The 16,483-nt window shown below is 41.3% G+C and overlaps 1 protein-coding gene across 2 annotated transcripts in view; it reads right to left on the bottom strand.

The window, feature by feature from the left end:
• vegfc (vascular endothelial growth factor c) overlaps positions 1-12,587 on the bottom strand; it is a 73,404-nt gene extending 60,817 nt beyond the window's left edge. For both annotated transcript variants that reach the window (XM_086121093.1, XM_086121092.1), the window contains exon 1: positions 12,260-12,587. In XM_086121093.1, coding sequence (XP_085977219.1) covers positions 12,260-12,367 — 108 coding nt within the window. In that variant the 5' untranslated portion in view covers positions 12,368-12,587. The remainder of the gene's footprint in view (positions 1-12,259) is intronic.
• Positions 12,588-16,483: the final 3,896 nt, after the last annotated feature.

Below are 16,483 nucleotides of genomic sequence, written 5' to 3'. Positions count from 1 at the left end.
GTTGCGCTATATCTCTTATCGTCATTATTCTCATTCAGAGTTTGCTTCGTGTACAATTCACCAAGGGCACGGGCAAAGAATAGGAATCTAGAGGGCCCAGGGAAGCACTTTAAAATGGTACGTGTGAGCTACAATAATTAACAGGCTACAAAAGTGCATCGCATGCCTCCGTGTCAGGTTGTTTCTCATCATGGCGTGCGTGAGTGTGTGTGTGTGTGTGTGTGTGCGTGCATGGTAAGGAGCGATCCTGGGAGGTTGGTTGATCGAAAAGTCGATCTTCGTTCCAAAAAGTTTGGGCACCCCTGTTCTAGATATTCATGAAATATTTTTGGATTGCTTATACAGTATATACACTATATTGTGTATAGATGGAGAACAGTGTTAAAAATTGACTTTACCATAATTGCAGCTCACACATTGTAGTGTTCACTGCATTTGTGCAAACAAAATGATCTGAAGCAGCTGGCAATATATACAATAATATCCGTCACAGAGCACAAAGATATTTCTGCAGTGGCATTCCGTCAGGGCCAGCAAGGCCTTCTCTGCTGGCCTAAACATTCTCAGAAAAGTAAATTTAATAAATTTACTTTTCTGAGAATAACAAATTTAACTTATGTTATTTTATTTTCATAAATATGTAAACAAAATTATTCTCTGTATTCTTTACGTCATATTATTTCCACTTAGTCGAGTGGCGATCAATGTTGAAAGCCACTCGATAAATAACTTATTTATTATGGTAGAGTTTTTAACCAATCATATTTCAGATAGCTTGTGTTGCCAGGTAAATTAAACTTGCTCGGGGCCTTCAGATTAAACAGAGCAGGCCCCTGTGCGATGTAAATGAACGGACACAGTTGCAATAGCCAATCAGATCACGAGTCTGCGCACCGGGGCCAGCTAGAATGCCTTACGTCGAGACTGGTTCGGTGATTGGATTAGCGCCTGCTAGAGCTATCACTGCATTTTAACCCAAAATGGCCGAAGGAGAAGACGTTGATCTGGTTGCAGAACTACTTTCCACACAATTTTCAAGACGGGCCTTCCACGAAAATCTGGATATTGTACGAAGAGGTCGCCCAACTTCTGCGCTAGCCTGTCCCAGCAAGGAAAAGGGTTTGTCCGTCATTTTCAGACGAGCAATTATGAACGGTACCCGTGGCTCACAGCCTCCGAGAAACGCTGCAAATTGTACTGCTGGGAATGCCTATTGCTTGCAACTGACCGATTTGGTGTTCGGAGCCACACTGGATTTACCAATTTAAGTTGTTTTACCAAGGCAGCAAGGAAACATCAGAGCACGGCTGGGCACTTACAAGCTACGGTGCGTTTCAAAACGTTTGGGAACATTCGCGTACATCTGCAGCTCAGTGAACAGGCACTACATTGGTGAGTAAATGGATTTTATTTTACATTTCTTCTTGTGATTTTATTTCGTTAGTATTAAATTAATGGTAACGAAATAAAATGACAAAGATACAAAAATGTATCAAATAAATCTGCTCACCTGCAATTTATAATGGCGCGTTGTAGTCACCTTTGTGCACTAAAGTTCGTTCAGTCTCAGCTGCTCAACATTTTCAGTTATTTGCTGTTGTATAGCCTATTCTCAAAATGCAAATGATCTGTTAACTTTATTTTCAATGAATAGTTTGTTTTGTTATTGTTTGGTTTGTGTCTTATATGAGACTGCGACATTGCGCAATCTATTGGACAGACTTGTTTAAGATCACACTGTGTAATTTGGGTGGCATTTTATTTAGTATTTTTAAATCATCTTTTTATTTTTGACAATATCTGTAAATTTAGTTTCCTGCTCTTAATTGTGAATGAATACTTGTTGGTACTTGATGCTGACTCGTTTGCAGCACTTGGTGGGCATTGGCGGCAGTGCTCTTGAGTGGTTTAGGTCCTATTTAGCTGACAGAACCTTTTGTGTCAGCCTTGGCTGCTCTGAGTCACGCACTGCTCCCCTGTCATGTGGTGTTCCACAGGGCTCAATTCTGGGGCCTCTGCTGTTCTCGCTGTATCTGCTCCCATTGGGTTCCATCTTAAGGAAACATGGTATTCCCTTCCACTGCTATGCAGATGACTGCCAGATCTATGTCCCACTTAGCAAGAAAGACGCCTTCTCATTAAGGCCACTCCTATCCTGTCTGGAAGAAATCAAAACCTGGATGGTACAACATTTCTTGAAATTCAATGAAAAGAAGACAGAGGTGATATTGTTTGGTCCCAGTGGCCCTTGTGCATCTCATCCTGTAGACTTGGGCCCCCTGTCTCCTTATCTTAAGTCAACGGTCTCAAACTTGGGCCTTAAACTGGACAGTGATTTCAAACTTGATCGGCAAATTGGTGCCGTTGTTAAATCCAGCTTCTTTCACCTTAGACAGCTGGCCAAAATAAAACCCTCTCCTCTCACATGAACACTTTGAGACAGTAATTCATGCCTTTGTCACATCCCGGCTCGATTACTGCAATGCCCTTTCTTTGGAGTCCGCCAGTCCTCCATTAAGCGCCTTCAGCTGGTCCAGAATGCCGCTGCTCGCCTCTTGACTGGTACTCGTAAGAGGGAGCACATAACTCCTACTCTGGCATCCCTTCACTGGCTCCCCATTCATTTTAGAGTTATTTTCAAGATCCTCTTATTTGTTTTCAAATCTCTGAATAATCTCGCGCCACCTTACCTCTCTGAGCTCATCCGCTCCTACACACCTGCCCGGCGCCTCAGGTCTGTGGACCAGACATTATTAGAAGTACCAAGAACTAAACTGAGGCTCAGAGGGGATCGAGCCTTTTCTGTTGCTGGTCCCTCTCTCTGGAATGACCTCCCACTGAACATTCGGCAAGCCTCCTCGCTGCCCATCTTCAAAACCCTCCTCAAAACTCACTTGTATTCTTTGGCATTCGACTCAGCATGACTTAGATTTGTTCTTGGTTTTACTGTTTGGTGCTTTCTACCGCCTTTATTACCGATTTGTCTTACTGTTTATTGTGCATGTTAAATTGCTCCATGTACAGCACTTTGTATGCAGCGATGGCTGTTTGAAAGTGCTCTATAAATACAGTTGACTTGACTTGACTTTTAAATGCTCCTGAAATTAAGTGCTGCTTGACGAGCCTATATTGTGTTAATGTATGTGACGTCACTGAAGGCCTAAGGTTGAAATGCACGGCCCGCCACTGTATTTCTGTATTGGTCAATATCCAGCTATGAAATTATAGCCACAACACTTAGGGCAGGGGTCGGCAACCCAAAATGTTGAAAGAGCCACATCGGACTGAAAAAACAAATGTCTGGAGCCGCAAAAAATTAAAAGCCTTATATAAGCCCTATAATGAAGGCAACACATGCCGTATGTATCTATATTAGCTATACAGTAAATATTCTCTAGTACGGACTCGTGTTTGCGCTGTCCAATTTGTCCTGATAACAGAAATTCCTCATTTGGGAAATGAGTATGGTACATGTCCTTTATGAACCTGCAAGTATGTTGACAAAATGCATGTGTATCAACACAATCAATAAAATACAAAAATATATTGTCCAAAAACTGTTTATATAACAAAAACTGCAATACAGGTGTATCCCAAAAAAACCACAACAGTAAAATACATACAGTATTTTAATGTTTATTTTTTTCTGTCTTGGGGAAAAAAAATTGTATTTTGGATTGTTTTGTTGGATGCATTCTTTGGTTTATGACAATGTTTGCCTGCGTGTCATACAGTTTTCTTGCTAGTTGCAAGTAACTGTCCCATTGATCACCGATGTCTGGTAATTCTTGTGCATACTGAAGGATTTTTGTTGCCATTTGCATTGCTTCCTTGCTGGATGGTGGCTTGTCATCAGGAGTTGAATCGATGCTTTGTTTTTTAAAGTTTCCTAAATTTGCGTCTTTCCGACTCCAAGTGTCTGCTGGCTCTTTTTAACTTTGTGTCCAGCCTCGCTCAAACGGATGCATTTCACTCGCTCCGCTCCAGTCGTTAACAGTTCTTCTTCGTTTCGATGCGATGATCTACACGACGTAAGTGAATAAAGTTAAAATCTTTTGCAATTACAGTAAAACGCACGCCAATAAAAAGTCGCTTACACGTCTTCGTTTCGAATCTGATGAATGAAAACGGCGAAGCGAACACGTTTCTTCGGTCATGTCGAGTGGGTGCTGCTTTTAAGCTAGTGCCGTGTTCTCCAGGACGCAAGTGAATAAAGTTAAAACCATTCACAATTACAGTAAAACGCACGGCAATAAAAACTCACTTACACGTCGTCGTTTAGAATCTGATGATCGAAAAACGCGAAGTGAAAACTTGTTTCAGCGTCAGTCTTTTCCGTCGCATCGGGTGGGCGTTGCATGTATTTAAGCTCCCGCGGCATTACACCTTCATCCGGGTTACAGGTAGTGGAATTTCCGCTTACGCAACTTCCGGTAACACGTAATATCGTAGTCAAAATGTTAATGCATAGGTTTTTATTCCGGGTGAAGGATATTCCTTTCCATAGAATTCCGGGGATGGGAATATTTACTGTATTAGCTTACTATCAAAATGACTGAGTTGGATACAAATACACAATGAGCCTTCATGATTAAAAGTTCTGTTTTGTTTTTCCCTGCAGTGCATCTGTTACTTCTGTCGCGGAAGATCTACTTTTTGATCAACCAACCTCCCACGATTGACCGGTCACGGCACATGCGCATACGCACGCACTTACACACACATGCCATAATGAGAAACAGCCATAACGGCCACTAAGATGAACGAGGCATGGGACGCACTTCTGCAGCGTATTAATTCTCATAGCTCACGTGTACCGTTTAAAAATGCTTCTCTTGGCCTTTCAGATTCCCATTCTTTGCCAATACCCTTGGTTAATTGTACATGAAACGCTGTTTTTTTTCTACAACAGCCATCTGACTGACATTCCGTCCTGCAAATAGAAACGTGTGTCACAGGCTATGACCCAATTCATCAAATTTAATATTCATTTTATACATTTTTGAAGCATTAGAAAACGTTTAGAATGTCTGTGTCATGGTTTTCCTTTTACAGAAACCATATTAAAACAAAAAAATATATTTCCCTTTCCCATCTTTTTCAATTTTAAACATTTTTGAAAAAGCTCTAGGGAGCCACTAGGGCGGCGCTAAAGAGCCGCACGCGGCTCCGGAGACGCGGGTTGCCGACCCTCGACCTAGTGTGAGAAAAACAAAAGCTTTTTCTGCTTCTGCTAAAAACTCTTCTGAGTTTGAGGCTCAGGTATTCTTTTTTTTTTTGAGGGGGGGGGTTCTATTTAAGATGCCCTTCTTTGCTCTCTTCAGGGATTTTTCAAGTATCTGCAATTCATATACTGTACTGAATGTTAATTATCCATCCATTAATTTTCCGAACTGCTTCATCCTCACAAGGGTCGCGGGGAGTGCTGGAGCCTATCCCAGCTGTCTCCGGGCCGTAGACGGGGTACACCCGGTTGCCATCCAATCACAGGGCACACAGAGACGAACAACCATCCGGGCTCACACTCACACCAAGGGACAATTTTGAGTGTTCAATCACCCTGCCATGCATTTCTTTGAAACGTGGGAGGAAACCGGAGTACCCGGAGAAAACCCACGCAGGTCCAGGGAGAACATGCAGTCTCCACACAGGGAGTGTGTGTGTGTATGTGTTTGAGAGTGGCCATCAGATGGGCGTGACAGGAAGTTACTATGTGCAAATGATCAACATTGTTTTTCCTCTTTTTTATTTTGATTTGTCTTTTATCTTTTTAATTGCTGAAATTTATACTTTGATTGGACTATGTATAAAGTTTGGCATGACAATACCACACCGGGGATGGTGGCAGGAAATGCACAGTAACTCATTTGGGGGTGAAGTGTGCCCCAGCAATTGCCCCCAACCCTGCAATGTCAGTGACACTGTGCTACCAAAGACAGATGGCGTTTAAGCTGCATGTCGACAGTCTGCAGGGAGCACTGTGGTTCGGTAAAGCAGCTGTTGGGCTGAATTATGGGATTTGTAGTTTGTGTCGTTGAGGCTTTACATTGCACAATTAAACAAAGATTGTGCTGTTTTAAGGAATCGAGGAGATGGACTTCCCCAGCATGCTTTGATGTAACAGAAGACATGGTATAATACAGTTGTTTAAGTGTTGTTGGTGTAAAGCGCAGTTAAATTATGATTACATGTGGTGGTGATGAATATGGCAGTCTGTGTTAAAATGATGAGAAATTAAATTAGAGTCTGGCTGCTAATATATTACAGGTAGTTGGATTTAACGTGGGTTGACTGGCCATGCCTGAAGAGTTCGCAAAAGGGTGAGGCAAGAGAAAAACAACTGTTGTTGTGTCTCAGAAGCTGTATTTGTGTGTCCGCAAAATTAACAATACCCCACACATCCAAATAATATCCACACAATATCTATAATATATAACAAAATAGGTTTGTATTGTATAAATAGACATATGTAGACTGGACTAAGGTATTGACATGTTGGAGAAGTTCAAAACCAAAAAACACTTTCTTGCTTGTGACATCATCACCTACTTCGATAAGGGTAGAATAGGATTCTACCCTTGTTTTTTGTTTGTTTGTTTGTTTTCAAATCAAACAATACTGCACAGATTTAGTTCATTATATTGCACTTCATTGTCAATGGAGGTGTAGTCATTAGTGCTTACTGTGGGTGGAGAGGTTTTGGATGACTTTTCCTTTTTCCCCCAGTTAGGAGGACATTCGCGGAAGACTTAGATGTGAATTGTCATTTTATTATAATTCTGATTATTATAATGTTGAGCATGTTGCATTTGTTGTTGTTGTTTTTCATCGTTGTTTGATTTGCACAACTTTTGTCCCTAACCAGTAGGACTTATACAGTAGACTTATTAGTGATCAATTGTGACTGTGTAATTTTACATGTTTGAAACATTAATATTCTGAGAAAAAAAAGAAAAAGAAATTTAAAATAATTTAAAAATTTTTAAAAAGAAATTTAATTTGTTAACTCACCTACTTGGGGGGGGGGGGGGTTGTACATTTTCGCCTGGGCACCAATATACAACACCAAGCTTCAAAAACGCTACTTAAAAAAAAAAAGTTTGCTGAAAAAGACTCATTACTTATTTAAATTACCGGGTAAGACAACTTTTTGACTTATAATTATTTTTTTTTTTAATTAAAAAAAAAAAGTATGTTCTTAAATGTCACTGATAAAAACGCACTTCCAATTAAGTCGCAACACCAGGTTTCATTTTTATGTCAAGCAGGGTTGTCAGCAATGTTACTTCTAATTTTCCATGCATTTTAGCATTCACACAAACTCCATCAGCATTCCTTGGACCACGGTGAGTCACAAAAGCAATGTACACGACCACCAAATCAGTACCACACCGGTCCAAAAACCTGAGATCATAAGCTACATGATGTAGGTGTATTACAAAACTAAATAAATTAATTAATAAAACCACTACAGTGTAGACCTTTGAACAGTGATACGTCACATGAATAAACTCGGGCCAAGTTTGTTACTATTATTTTGGAACACAGGTCATTTTAAGCATAATTAATTAAGTCTCAATACAATCTGTATAAATATGGTCTCACATTAACTATTCATAAATAATGGAAACATGTCATTGAATAAAACACACAAATGCCTGGTCAAGAGCCTCATTTAAGGCATGTTTGGAATTCCTGAATGGAGCAGTCACAGTGTTGCTTCCAGCATTTCGTCAGTCGTGAGTGTGAGTCTAAGTGTGTCATCTGCTTCAAACTACATTATATTAGAACAACCCAGTGTGCGTCCTATGTCGCGCAACTGAAACCGTCAGGAAAGTGGCAATGGTATGTCCTGTTTGGACATTAAACTGGTGTGGAAATGAACGAATGAGTGTAGAAATGTAGTGTGCGCGCCAGTGCCACCGTGTGCACCGAGAGGGTGAGAGAAGTGAGCAATTGCTCATGAGCACAGCTTAGCGGGAACGCTGGTTGTGGATACAGTATCTGCTGAATGTAACTCTTAAAGTATCTTGTGATCTAACTTAGTTACTTTTTTTAAACAAGCAAGTAACTTATTCAAAGCAAATAATCAGTAAAGTACAAATCCAATTCCAGTGAAGCTGGGACATAAATAAAAACAGAATAAAATAATTAGCGAATCATTTTCAACTAATATTTCATGGAATACACAACAAAGACAAGATATTTAATGTTCAAATTGATAAACTTGTTTTTAGCAAATAATCATTAACACGTTCCAAAATAGCTGGGACATGTGGTAAGAAAAGCGAGTTGAGGAATGCTCATCAAACACTTGTTTGGAACATCATACAGGTGAACAGGCTCACTGGGAACAGGTGGGTGCCATGATTGGGTATAAAAAGGAGCTTCCCTAAATTGTTTCTCAACATACAATTGACATATCATCAAACACTTCGGAGAATCTCGAGATGTCACTACATGAATGTGGCAAGGACAACAGTGAATGCCCATGACTTTCGATTCCTTCAGTCGGCATCAAAAACTGACATCAATGTGTCAAGAATATTACCACATGGGTTCAGGAACACTTCAGAAAAACAATGTCAAGAAAAGTGGGCGCTGCATCCGTAAGTGCAACTTAAAACTATGCAAAGAAAAAAACATGTATCAACACCCAGTAACGCCGCCGGCTTCTCTGGGCCCGAGGTCATCTAAGATGGACTGATGAAAAGTGGAAAAGTCTTCTGTGGTCTTACGAGTCCACATTTCAAATTATTTTGGGAAATTGTGGACATAGTGTCATCTGGGCCAAAGTGGAAAAGAACAACACAGACTGTTACTGTTATGGAAGCAAAGTTCAAAAGCAAGCGCCTGTGATGGTATGGGGCAACGTTAGTGCCAATACCGTGGATAAATTACACATCTGTGAAAGCACTTTTAATGGTGAAAGGTACATACACGTTTGGAGAGACATATGCTGCCATCCAAGCAACTTCTTTTTCATGGATACCCCTGTTTATTTCAGCAAGACAATGCCAAATCACATTCAGCACATGAAACAACAGCACGGCTGAATTGTAAAAGAATACTAGACTGGCCTGCCTACACTCCAGACCTGTCTCTCATTGAAAATGCATGGCGCATTATGAAGCGTAAAATACGACAATGGAGATCCAAGACTGTTGAATAGCTGGAGCTGTACAACAAAGAAGAATGGGGGAGAATTCCACCTTCAATGCCTCAAACATTTATGAAATGTTGTTAAAAGACAAGGCGATGTAACACAGTGGCATACCTGTCAACTTTTCGGAGCGCCAACCTGTATAAACTACCAAAAAAATCCTTAGAAATAGCAAAAAATCCTTATAACATACCAAGGCATTTTATATGTCAAAATAACGGCACCCCCCCCCCCCCCACGAAATGTTCAATGATATTTATTGTAGATCCCATTAATACAATGTCTGGTTAATGTCTAATCATCATTCTACTTAGTGGCATTACTGTGTTCAGAGTTGTATTCCTGCGTTACTTTTTTCACCAACTCCAAATGATTTGGAGTTGGTGAAAAAAAACACGGAAATTTTCAGAATCCGTATGATTTGTCCGATACGGCCATATACGTAAGATTCACCACAAAATCCGTATGAACTATGGCTAAACCGTATGAGTTGACAGGTATGCAGTGGTTAACATAAGATAAGACAAGACAAGATAAGATAAGAACAGAACCCCTTTATTAGTCTCGCAATGGAGAAATTCCCAATTCACAGCAGCAAAGTTATGAAAGGAAGAAGTAGAACAACAAAATATAGGAGCTGCTGGAAAGGCAGCCACTCTTGCGGCGCCATTTTGAAGTCAAAATAACAAAAATAACACAAAACAACACATAGGACACAGAAGGTCGTGCAATCTTCCCTTTTCTGCATACATTTGGTGTCTGAAGCACTTATAGATGAAAGAGGAGAGGATCAAAGTGTCCTTCCATGACAATGTTCCTGCTTTTTTTTGGAATATGTTGCAGCCATAAACATTTTTAAAAAGTTAATGATTAGTTGTTAAAACAATAATGTTTATTAGGTTGAAAACTAAATCTCTTGTCTATGCAGTGTATTCAATTAAACATAGTTTGAACATGTTTTCCAAATTATTGCATTGTGTTTTTATTTATGTTTAACACATCACAAATTCATTGGAATTGGGTTTGTAACTCAGTATTTTTTCAAGGTAACTGTGGAAACACTGCAAGCATAAGATGAACCCATTTTCTGAAATGACACAGAGCAGCCATCCATTTTCATATCCGCTTTATCCTCACAAGGGTCACGGGGCGTGCTGGAGCCTATCCCCGCTGTCTTCGGACAGTAGGCAGGGTACACCCCGAACTGGTTGCCAGCCAATCTCAGGGCACACATTGACGAACAACCATTCGCGCTCATACTCAACTTAGAGTGTTCCATTAACCTGCCACACATGTTTTTGGAATGTGGGAGTACTGGAAGAAAACCCACGCTGGCATAGGGAGAACATGCAAACTCTACACAGGAGGGCCGGAGCTGGAATCGAACCCTGCACCTCTGCACTGTGAGGCCGACGCACTAACCAGTCAATCACCGGGCTGCCTAGCACAGAGCAACTAAAAATAATTATTGAGAATTTGTGCCCCAAAGGAAGTAGAAGACTGCAGTATAATTCCTACAGTGTTTGCATGTAGAGTACAACTTTACCGAAGAAGGTTGTCCCATGTTCACATTTTAACTTTTTCTTTGTGCTATGCTGCTTTGTCAAAAAATGACAGCGCAAACAGTAAAAGTACAATGTGAATCTCGCAATCAGTCTTCTTCATGCACGAAGGTGGACAGTAACTTTCAATTTAGGACACTGATTTTGCATCATTTAAAACTCAAGCGGCAGTTTACATCACAACATCTCTCCAAAATCCACTGTTATGTTGACTACTTGACTCGGCAATTCCACTTATTCATCGACAATGACACAGATTGTTCTGATGGCACTGGCATGTTCAGTAACATGACATTTGCAGGGGAACCATGATGTTTTGATATTTGTACAAATTATTTTGAGAAATGCACTTACTCATTTGCAAAATTCAATTTTGATCTGAGAATTGTACCAAAGTGACTTTGAAAAACGGCAACGAAAGGTAATTAACTGTTGAATGAGTAGTAAGAATGTGCTTCAGTTATTGTTTGATGAACACAAACCCACAAAAAAATGTTTGTACTTCTAATACAAATGGCATTCTACCAAGAAAAAGATTTTTGTATGTTTATGGTAGTCCGGTTGAAAGTCCTTCAAATAATGAAGTGCTTTCAGGGCAAGGGGCTAACAAAAAGTCAAATAATTGCCATATAATGGCCCGGGATTGACTTCTTTGTTAAATCCTCTCCAACTAGTATCATTTACTTGATTTCTGTGACATCAGTCTTCATTGGCTCTTTTCTCAGGCTAATTTAAAAACACTTGTTCTTAATCCCTCCACTTGGAAAAAATCTAATTGCTCTCTTCTTTCAATTCAGCTTTTGGACTGACGTCACATAACAGGAGAGTTGTTTAAATAGGTATTTACCCCTTATTGGGAAGTAGGACAGATGAATAATTATGATTTCACACAATATTAGTTTCATTGTCTGTATACAAATAATAAACGGCTCGAAACCGCATACTTTCTTATGTCTGTACACTAGCTAAGGCACAAACATCACAAATACCATGACGATATTCTACTTAAAAAGTAAAAATGCATACAATCTAGAAGTAAGAGGTCTATTTTTTGAGGTTATACACTAAAAGTAAAAAAACGAAATTAACTTGAGTCATGTTTATGTTTTTGCCCCTAATTACGGCTATAATCGCATCAAAAGACAAAACTCAGTTTTTTGTGCGTTTGTATTTGTTAAAACGCAAAGGTATACAACTATTTCAACCCTATACTCATTGGCATTCTTCAAAATTAAAAAATAAAAATCAAATACAATAGGAGACTCCAATTTCAGCACCAGTGCATTAAATTATATCTCCCATTTGATTGTTGGTATAGTAGGTAAAATTAGTCATATGAATTGGATATACACCACCATCCATTATACTGCATGAAAGGTATTACAGAACCCAACAATAAAGACTCGATCACGTGTATTTTGCAAAATAATAATAACAATAATAATAATAATAAGACAAGTGAGCGGAGATTTGGGACGTGCAACAGGTGATGGGTAAATATGCAGGTACTCTACTTTGTTTTTGTCAAACTTACAGACTCTTCCTCGTGCATCTGCTCGTCATATTCGTAGTAGTCGCTGTCACTGAAGTCGCTGGCGAAGTTACTATACACCAGTAAAAGCAAAATTCCCACAAGGTGCATTTTTATGTAGTCAAAAAACGTATGATCCGATGAGCATTTAAACAAACGACAACATTAAAACAAACTCCGCTCTGTGTGCGCTGCCCACTCCGGTTCCTGATATAAATCTGTCATTTGGCATGTGTATCACACTCTTCTCCTTCTTTGTCTCTGTTAGCGTCCAGGTCTTGTTCAAAATAAGAACCGCAATGCATGCGCGTATCCTGTGAGCGAATAACCGGTCATATGGAAACACTTAAATCCGGTCAGCGGAGTCGCGTCAATTAATGCCTGAGTGTCCCAGCGTCGTTTTTACAGGAAGCGATCGTTCTGCTTCCAAAATAAAAGCTAGTTGTTCTCCCTTGGGTCAAATTTGATGAGCATGCCGGAATCCGGAACTGATGTTTTCCTCCTTTGCTGAATGATCAATTGCGTACGGCAAAAATGAACAATTCATTTCATTCTCAGCAAATTAATTTTGCTATGTCTACCGTGTGTGTATGTGTGTGTGTGTGTGCGTGTGAGTACCCGTGAGTGCGTGCGTGTGCGTGTGGGGGGAGTGCGTGTGCGTGTGTGTGTGCGTGTGCGTGTGCGTACGTGTATGCGCGTGTGTGTGTGTGTGTGCGCGTGTGTGTGTGCGTGTGAGTACCCGTGAGTGCGTGCGTGTGCGTGTGGGGGGAGTGCGTGTGCGCGTGTGTGCGTGTGCGTGTGAGTACCCGTGAGTGCGTGCGTGTGCGTGTGGGGGGAGTGCGTGTGTGTGTGTGCGTGAGAACTCTGAACCTGAACTTGGCTGATTCTGCATCCACCATTCCCTGATTACATGCAAATCCCGCAGAAGACTTATTACTTGTATTGTAAATGTTGTTATGTGTGCAAACATACCGTAATTGTGTTGCAGTTGTGGGCAACCCTGGCCAAAAATTCTTTCAACAAGTGGAAGGCGAAATGATTTCCAAAATTCAGTGGTGTGGTGATTACTGGAAAAGTGAGTTTACTCTCCCTTTTTTGAAGTAGTCCTGAAAAACACCCTCTTTTAGAAACGGTGGCATTTCCATCCTTTCTACTATCGTTACAATAAATAAAATGACCATGACTAGTTTAGGAGCAGTTTGAAATGATTACTGATAACACAAACAGCCTGAATGAACGTACCATGTATTCATTATGAGACGAATAAACAATTTGTTATAAAACAATATTTAGGGAATAATGAACACAAATATATATATTCACAACAACAGAAAACTGATGAAACATACAAAGTAAATCGTAGAACTGCGGTAATATAACACACACTAATTTATCTATTGTTAAAAGATAAATCAACATTCAAAATGAAGCATAAACTGCAATATTTTCTGCCAGTGGCCCTTGTACATCCAACCCTGTTAACCTGGGCCCCCTAGCACAGGGGTAGGGAACTCTGGTTCCTCGAGAGCCATACCCTGCCTGTTTTGGATCCCTCCTGACTCCAACACATCTGATGCAAATGATCAGCTCTGGAGAGGCCTCAAACGATCATGAACAATTGAATCAGATGTGTTGGAGTAGGGAGGGATCTAAAACTGGCAGGATATGGCTCTAAAAGAAACGGAATTCCCGACCCCTGCCCGAGCATGTTGTCTCAAGCCAAGATGCTCGAACTTGGGTTTTGAATTGGAAAGTGATTTTAATTGTATTGGAGCAGCCAATCGGTGCTGTTGTTAAATCCAGCTTCTTTTATCTGAGGCAACTGGCTAAGGTAAAAACCTTTCTTTTCTCTGTAACACTTATCAAAATTAATCCATGCCTTCATTACATCTCATGTAGATTACTGTAATGCACCATTTTGGAGTCAGACAGTCCTCCCTCAAGTGTTTCGAGTTGGACCAAAATGTTGCTGCTCACCTCCTAACTGCAGTCCGTAAGAGGGAGCGCATAACCCCAATTCAGAGTCCCTTTTAAGATACTTCTTTTTGTTTTCAAATCTTGAAATGGTCTCACCGCAGCTGACCTCTCTGGCCTCCTGCATTCCCCCCCCCCCCCCCCCCCGTGCCTCAGGTCTGAGGACCAAAGGCCACTGAAAGTGCCAAGGGCTAATAGCAGATCGAGCCTTTTCTGTTTCATACTCTTTCGCTTGAATGACCTTCTGTGAAAAGATCAGCAACCCCCCTTTGTCCATTCTTAAAACTCGGCTGTAGCAGCAGTTACCCAAACTACGGTGTGAGCCCAGCCCCGCTTCGCACCCCTGCGCGACCGAGGCTGCCCTGATAGCCAATGTCCTTCAGTTACGGCTCTGAACTGCCGACTTCCCTTGTCTTATTCTAACATGCTAGAGGCTGATTTTAATACTCTTGCCCGGATTTTCAAGGGCCAGTGGAAGCTCACCAAACACGACGCTTGACCAGGGCTCCTCTTTCAGGACGGACCTTTTCCAGGGCACCCTACCCTTCATGGAAAAAAGAGAACTCTCCCCGGCTCGCCTGCAGGTTGGAGCGCAGCCCGCCCCAGACAACCCTGCGGATGGGCCGCACACTCAAGATCACTCTCGGTGGTGACCCCTTCCCGAGGAAATGGCACCCACCCCAGCTCCCCCCGGCCGGGCGCTGTTCCCATCCATGATGCACCCTTAGTTTTGGATGGAAAAAGAAAATCAATGGAAAGCACAGTCCATACAAGTAAAATGAACAGGATTTAATAGAGTCATTTTAAGTTTTTTACTTTTCACATGCAGAGAATGGGCGGCCCGGTAGTCCGGTGGTTAGCACGTCGGCTTCACAGTGCAGAGGTACCGGGTTCAATTCCAGCTCCGGCCTCCCTGTGTGGAGTTTGCATGTTCTCCCCGGGCCTGCGTGGGTTTTCTCCGGGTCCTCCGGTTTCCTCCCACATTCCAAAAACATGCATGGCAGGCTGATTGGACGCTCTAAATTGTCCCTAGGTGTGAGTGTGGGCCTGAATGGTTGTTCGTCTCTGTGTGCCCTGCGATTGGCTGGCAACTGATTCAGGGTGTCCCCGCCTACTGCCCGAAGACGGCTGGGATAGGCTCCAGCACCCCCCGCGACCCTAGTGAGGCTCAAGCGGTTCGGAAAATGGATGGATGGATGCAGAGAATGGCCAGCAGATGGTGCCAGTGAGGCTCTGTCTCACTTGCCGCCCCTGACTGCATGTCAACGCATATAAAAACGAACAAAACACAAATATGGTTAGTCAGAATTCTGAGATTAAAGTGAGAATCTTGCCAACCTTATTTTTTTTCTTCATTGGCCCTAATCCTCTTCCGTGCATTGCATACATTCATTACATTGCATTTCTAAGAACGCACTAATCGTGAGTTTGCTCAATGGGCCTGATTGTTAATTTACTCTTAATTATTTTGCATACAACCAAAGTAATACAAACATACTGTATATACAACAGACACACACATGCACACACGCACACGCACGTGCACACACACGTACATACACACTCACGCACACACTCACACATAACTCAAAAAAAGAAAGACACCCCTGCCTAGAATTATCCAGTGGTACTTGTAAATCATTAACATTTGTACCACAAAGACAGGTAAGCACAATGACACTCAATCAATACAATATCAATATTCGAAGATGATCAACTTCACTCAGTTGCTGTGGCTCTTTTATGCTTTGTATCTCTAGTCTGTCATATATGATTGATGTCTCCCAGAATATAAACCTAGATTACTCAGTGACAGGTTGTCAGTACGTCGAGATTTCTACCAGAGTGTCAACATTCATACTGTGCTTTGTATTTTCATAGAAAAAGACTTTTACTTTTCAACTTCTGTGTCATGTCTGCTCCTGGATCCTAATTCCTCTCCACGTGACACTCAATGCTGGGTAAAAGAATAAGACTCGTGTGACACTGACTACAGTGCAATGTCAGCGAGCTCGCAGGAGTCATAACAAAATCGGCCTCTGTATTATGTCAACAAGACCTATCAAATTATAAGACATGAGTTGCGTGAGTTTTCTGCATTAATCGATACTATGTCTTTGGCTGATTGCGCACTGCCTTAATTGAACAATAATACAGCGGGAATAGCGACCAACGACAGCAGCGGTGCAGTCTCACATATGACATCGCGTGTGTGTGTGTGTGTGTGTGAGAACATAGCAGAGACACTTCAGG

This window comes from Hippocampus guttulatus, chromosome 9 (genome assembly GCF_054856545.1).
Source record: "Hippocampus guttulatus isolate MCC_2025c chromosome 9, RoL_Hgut_1.0, whole genome shotgun sequence".
NCBI classification, from domain to species: domain Eukaryota; kingdom Metazoa; phylum Chordata; class Actinopteri; order Syngnathiformes; family Syngnathidae; genus Hippocampus; species Hippocampus guttulatus.
The sequence above is the reverse complement of the archived record's forward strand: the minus strand, read 5'-3'. Positions and strand labels throughout refer to the sequence as shown.